We start from the raw sequence: 6,691 nt of genomic DNA, 5'->3' as shown, positions 1-6,691 counted from the left end.
GCGCCTTCTGCGTGCGACCAAATTTGAATGTGTGCCTTTTTTTTTTTTTTTTTTTTTACCTCAGGACGGTGGCCCCCAACACCGCGCTTCCCAGGCTATATCACCGCTTTCTTTTCAACTACAGATATTGCGGGGACTACGCGCTCCTGCGGCTAGCGCGGGCAAAGTCCGGGCAAGGTCCTCTTCCGAAGCGCGCAGCACAAATTATCTGAAGCCGTAATAATAGTAATAATAATTAAAAAAAATCCTTCCGTTCACAGATCACATTTTGTCCCGTCCGGCACATGAGCACTGTTCGAAGCCTCGGCGCAGCAGGCGTTCAGTGTCGGCCCACCGCGATGTCACTGTTTCCGCGTGATGCATGGTGGGTCACTTGACTGCTTGCGCATGCGAGAGCAGCGGAAGCACAGTCGTGCTGCGAGTTGCGTGCAGTCGGCCGACGCGTGGGCGGCGAGTCTCAGGCGTCGTGCTTCAGCTCCAGCGCCCAGACGTGTTGCGGCCAGCCCGTCCGGCCTTTGCCCCTCTTCTCGGCCTGTATCACGTTCGCCTGCGCGGAGGAGAAGACAATGCGCGCCGGTCAAAACAAAGAGCCAGGAAAAGCAACCTGCACGATAAGCACACGAGACAGGCGGTCTGCCGATCGAAGAATCGACCAATAATTTACGCAACACAGTCTTTACACCGCCTGTAAAGGGCTGCGAACACCCGCACGCACAATCACGCTTTTACCCATTCGGCGACGGTATGCCGTTTATTCTTCGACACAGCTCTGCTCTACGGTCCAGCTTCTTTCGTAACCAAGCGACACACAGTGCTCCTCCATCCCTTCACTCTTCTTCCCGCCCGTTCTCATTGCAGAGCGACAAACCGTCTCAGGAGATTTATTTTCTGTTTCACAGACACATATGTACAAATTTGGGAACACATGACCGCCAATCGCAAGACACGTTGCCAACAAAGGAACAATGAAGCAAATCCTTTTCTACGGCAGCCAGATTCTTAGCCTATTCTTCTTTGTGGGTACGTGTTAATATTGAGGATCATCATCATCATCATCATCAGTCAGCAAAAAGCAACCTCTTTCTAATCAAGTTCCCATATCCAGTCAATCTAAGACAACTTTCGCAATTCATTTGGTCGTCTACAGAATGGTTTTCCTTCATGGGTGGTGTCCGATACCCGCGCCAGAGTGGTGGCGCCTTTAGGATAACAAATGCAGATCCTGACGGCTGTGCTTTTGTTACTTGCATGAGGCGGCAGTCAGTCCGTGCGTGCGTGCGTGCGTGTGTGTGTGTGTGTGTGTGTACCCGCCACAGACCAAGCAATTCTCAAGAAAAAAGAAAGTAAGAAAAAAGAAGATCGCGGAGCATAAAAAAAAAGCCTCCATGGAAAATCCTGGAAAGCACCTGCGATTTTTCATGCTCATCCTCCATGCAAACGCAAATGCGGCCAACGCGTGATAAATAATGAATATGAAGCCGAGAGATAATAAAAAAAAAAGCAGGCGTGCTGCGCATTCTAGCTTATATTCTGTTACATTTACTCGTGCAAAATTTGTTTTTTGTTAGCTCCCTATTGTAACCGTCCCAATTCTTGACTTGTCCTCGATAGATAGGGCTGTGGCACTTCTTTTGGGACCAACAGCTTTCAAACGCAGGTCCCAACCATGTTGCGTCAAATGTATACCAACAACCTTACATATCACGGGGTTTAAATGTCCCGAAACTGCACGGTGGGTTACGCGGGACGCCTTAGTGGAGAGGGGCCCCCGCGGAATAATTTTCACTACATGGGGTTCTAAAACGTGCACCCAAAACACGGTATACACGAGGTGTTCTTGCATCCCGCCCCCACCAGAGTGCAGTCACCGTGGCCGGCAGTAGAACCAGTGACCTCGTGCTCAGAAGCACGCAACGCCATAGCCACTGTGCTATAGCGGCGGATATATATGTACCAGCAATTATGATAGAGACAGAAAGTTGATGAGTGAGCGAAAGACGAGCCATACCGTATATATCGCCAGCCCGCGCTCGTTTTCCCAACGATTATACGCACATGGTACACCATATGGGTACGTTACCTTAAGCATCGCACATCGGCCACCACCGGAGACTCGATCGAGGCAGGGGCCACACGGCAACTGCCCCAAATAGAAGCCGCGCTCGTCTGGTTTGTGTCAAGTGACCCTCATACACGTGCTCGAAGAGGGCCGCGGCCGGCCATTGAAGACGCAGTGTCGTCTCGGGATAAAGGCACGCCGCAAGCGGCATCCTATATAGTGCGCTCTCTCTCTATACCTGCAGCGTGAAGCGCACGCTTTTAAGCGTACCATTAAGGCTGCTGGCCTGCGGTTGCAGGGCCATGTGGCAGTGATTACGGTTACCGCGGGTAAGCCTATCGTAAGCTTCACCGTGCCTGTAGACACACTATTCTTCGTGCAAGCGACGCGCAAGACCCTCTGCGAACGAAAGCAGGTCGTCTCTTCCATCACGTTTATCTTTCCGTCATCCTTTTGTCATATATGCCCCGCTACAGATACAGACAAGCTTTCATGTGGGCTGCCGAGCTGCCTCTATAGCCGAATTTCGGTGGCGCTATTAGACCCACGGTCGCCGCTCAGCTGCTATGATACTGCACATGATACGCGCTATGATACGCGGGCGCCCATGATACGCTATGATACGCCCATGATACGCTATGATACGCGGGCGGCGGCCGTGAGATATGCGGCTTCGTTGTGGCTGTAAATGTTTAGCGTTTCGAATCGTTATCTGAGGCTTCTTCTTCGTCTTCCCCTCCACATTGAGAAATAATGAAAGCTAGGTTAAAACGACGATAGAGTAAAGACAAGAAAGGTATCGCCATAATGTGAATAAATGTGTAAATACGTAACAACATGAATACATGTGGAAGCGATACTTTGTCTCTCCTGTACCAGATGTCTTGTGCAGTGCGGGGAACGTGCTGCAGTGATTTGATGGCTCGTGTGTTGTGCCTCTCAACACATTCGACACGATCCTTGCAACCTTAAATCCACTCATATATCTGACGACCGTGTAACGTCAAAACGATTTCGTCTGCAACGAGCAAGCACGCGCGGTACAAATTAAACCGCAGCGCCTCCAAAGCAGCACTCCCAAGGGAGTCCGACAGTTACCCGTGTACGACATAAGCAATCACCAAGGGTCTGCGGTCTTTATTTTTCCTGGCTCCAAAGCGGCCTGCACGCACGACCACCAACAGCACGTCGACCGCGAATTGCGCACTCACTCCTCTGACAGGACGCCGCCGCTGAGTCCTCCCTAAGCACAGTGTACAGGGGCTGCTTGCAGACACAGGGTCGCCGGCAAAATTATCCGCGCCGCGATAAAAATGACGCTCCAGAGCACCACCACTGCAGACGCGCTTTCCCTGGCGACTCGCAAAGAGCGGTGCGTGCATTAGGCCCAGGCTGCGGTCGCGCGCCGCACGCGGCCCTCCTTGCGGAGGAACTTATTAGATTATTCCGTAATGGCGAAATAGCGGACGGCCCTCCATTGTTGTAGCCGCTGCCGGGGCAGAGAGGAAGGCAGCGGCGGTCCCTTCCCTGCAGCCTCCGAGTTCCTGCAGGCGGCCGCTGTGGCATGAGGGACAGGCAGCCGGCGCTGCAGCAGCCGCAGCCGCGCCAGAGCTCTATCGTCGCTTCTCTCTGCAGCGTTGCCACGCTTGTTAAAGCCGTGCAGTTCTACGCACGCAAGCTAGAGCTGCCGTCAACCAATCGGGACAGCTAGCCAATGCTATCGCAGTGTGTGCTCCTCCGTGGCGTGCAGCGTGTTTTCTAGAGGAGGAGGAAGGGTCGTCAACCAGACGTCCCTTCGGTTTGCTACCTTACAGCGTGTTTTGTAGAAATTCGTAAGCAAGCTATGGCCATAGAAAACGACGTAACAGTGAGATACTGCTTGGCGGCCTCGCCTTGAAGCTCTTGAACCACGCATGACGACAAAGTTGTCTATACTGATGTGCAACGAGTGCCCGAACGAACATGAAATACTGATAGTGGAAAAAGAGAAAAACGAATCGACGCCTGTGATGTCCTATCTCTACGTCTTCTTTGTCTAAATGTGTGCTGGTTATTAAAGTGAAGCTTTCTTTGGCTCTTCTCCCTACTTCGCGCGGACGGCCCGGTCGAGTAAACTGGCGACGGTAAGCTGGGCCGTGTAAACTGCAGGGCCGAGTAAACTGGATACAGTGCAGTCGAAGGTGGTGACTCGGTGGGCCGACGCTGGTACCACTGCACGACATGTTTCCTCGCGAGAGTTCTAATGTGGTTTAAGCGCGGACCGATCCCGGAGGCAGTGCAACATCGTGCACGCTGCATGCTGCATCAACATATGATTCATATAGCATTTACCAATATAGCTAACCACTAAGCGTCCCCAGTAGCATATCTCAGCAGGTGTACATGAAAACTACCTCCTGACTTCGTCAATCATTCTCCGGTGATTTCTGCCCGCATTTTACTTATACCTCCTGAAGTAATTCGGCTATACTGTGGACAGTATAGCCGAATCTATATATATATATATATATATATATATATATATATATGTGTGTGTGTGTGTGTGTGTGTGTGGTGACTCCTCAGTACGCATTGCAGATTCCACGATGTTGTACGGTACTAACGAAAACAGATCGCTTTGACTCTGTACAAGCTCGCGCTGGACATACTCGCTCCATCTATAGTGGTTCCCCGGCTGTGCGAGTCTCCACCGTTCATAGCCAGACACTCCGATAAAAACCCCCATGGGGAGAAAATCAACCGAAGGTTCGAGAAACTTATGGAGCGTCAATTCCTTATCGACAGTGGGATCTCTTTTAGTGAATTAGTGGTTCGAAGCCCCGGCGAGATTCACCATGAAGCGGCAGGCTTGCTGCTCGGCCCTGTTCTGGACCTGCCGCCACAAGCGGGGAACTTTGGGGAAATCGATTCGTGCGAAACCGAGATATCTACAGCATTACAAAGATTGTGTCGTGTCGCGATTGCTATCCTTCACGGGTTAAAATGGCGCTCCGGTATCGTGGGCGACGTGTATATAGAATGACCCAATAATATTACGTTAAAATGAGACACACAAATCGCTGTGGGAAGACAACCTCCTTCGTTATAGGCCGTCCATAGCACAATAAAGTCGTATGTGGCGATTCTCGCGGGCGCGTGTTCTATAATATTAACTGTTTGTGTTTTGTATAAAAAGATCAGCCATGTATTTAGCGTGTATACGTTTCTGCGCAGACGTTGTGCAATAATGCACGATGTATGCTATGCATTCTTCTGCATGCTGGCGTTTGGGATGGAGTCTCTGCTATATATAGAGCCGACACTATGGGCTGTGAATTTAGAAGCTTTACAACCGCATATATTGGTCTACCGATGGTTGTTGCAGCCCATCTATATACATGCGGCCAAGTTATAACCAAATGGTAGATCTATTCGTGAAGCTTAACGATCAAAAGCAACATCGGGCTAATGTGAGACGCTGAATCGTGAAAAGATTGGCATTACTTTTAAAGGTGTCATCCCATCGCTCTATGCGTTTTTACTTATTTGCTTATTAGCAGTCGACAATCCTTCACAAATAAAAACAGCACCAAGGGCGCGCCAATGTATGTACGAGATCGTAACAAGGGAAACGAAAAACAAAGCTCAAAAACCCGATAGGAAGTCAACTTTCGCGTTGAATTTCACATGAACATCATTTCTTAGTCGAATATGACTGCGCAAGTACCACTTGTGCACCTGTTTCCCCATTTCCTTGATAAAGCACGCTTTAAAAAATTCTCTGCAGCCATGACATTTCTCCTTTTTCTTAGTATTTTGATATCCATTAGCTTTGGTTCACATTCGCGAGGTTCACGTTGTGCTGGCAGGTGCGGTCTTAACCGGTTCTTTATCGCACCAACCCGTTTGCCCTACATTAACTTTAGCGCAACTGCAGCGGGATTTGATACATGCCGTGCAGCCCAACGTGGCATTTCACCGTATGACTTCGTGCGTTTCACGGCACTGCCGTCTTTCTTGTGATGTGCGCACGAAATACGCGAACACAGTCGTCCCAAATTGCACAAGTCAGAAAAAATGGGGGAATGCCATATCGGTTCACAGCTTTCTCCAAGTTGTATGACACTCTGTCTATGTAGGGTATATCACTTCACTTCATGGCTGAGGTGCCCGGTTCTTTGCATTACCGCGTCCCTGTAATTTTCGCCGCGCAGTTTCTGCCACGGCCTTTAACAATTTACCTGGATATCCCGCTGACAGGAGCCTTTTAACCTGGTTCTCAAAGCTAATCTTCATTAGCCGGCGACATGATTTATAAAGTAAAACGCAGACCCGTTTCTTGTCGTTTTATATAATCTAAAACAGCGGTCATCATGTCCTGGTACGTATCAGTCTTTTGCTTCTTACAAACAATTAAAAAGTCGTCAACGTACCTAAAATCAATAAAACCTTATAGGTTTTACGTGCCAGAACCACGATCTGATTATGAGGTAAGCCTTGTATTGTGGCGACTCCAGATTAGATTTTGCTCACCTGTGGTTCCTTAACGTGCATCTAAATCTAAGTACACGACTGTTCTTGCATTTCGCCTCCAACGAAATGCGGCCGCCGCGGTCGGGATCGAACCCGCGACCTCGAGCTTAACAGCGCAGC

General features: G+C 49.8%; 1 protein-coding gene across 2 annotated transcripts in view; it reads right to left on the bottom strand.

Moving 5' to 3' along the window:
• Positions 1–365: 365 nt before the first annotated feature.
• LOC126536339 (heart- and neural crest derivatives-expressed protein 2-like) overlaps positions 366–6,691 on the bottom strand; it is a 32,840-nt gene continuing 26,514 nt past the window's right edge. The window contains exon 2 of one of the 2 annotated variants that reach the window (XM_050183272.3): positions 366–547. In XM_050183272.3, coding sequence (XP_050039229.1) covers positions 458–547 — 90 coding nt within the window. In that variant the 3' untranslated portion in view covers positions 366–457. The remainder of the gene's footprint in view (positions 548–6,691) is intronic. The other variant, XM_055073947.2, reaches the window with a different exon arrangement.

This window comes from Dermacentor andersoni, chromosome 4 (assembly GCF_023375885.2).
Source record: "Dermacentor andersoni chromosome 4, qqDerAnde1_hic_scaffold, whole genome shotgun sequence".
NCBI lineage: Eukaryota > Metazoa > Arthropoda > Arachnida > Ixodida > Ixodidae > Dermacentor > Dermacentor andersoni.
This window is presented reverse-complemented; position numbering and strand designations above follow the sequence as displayed.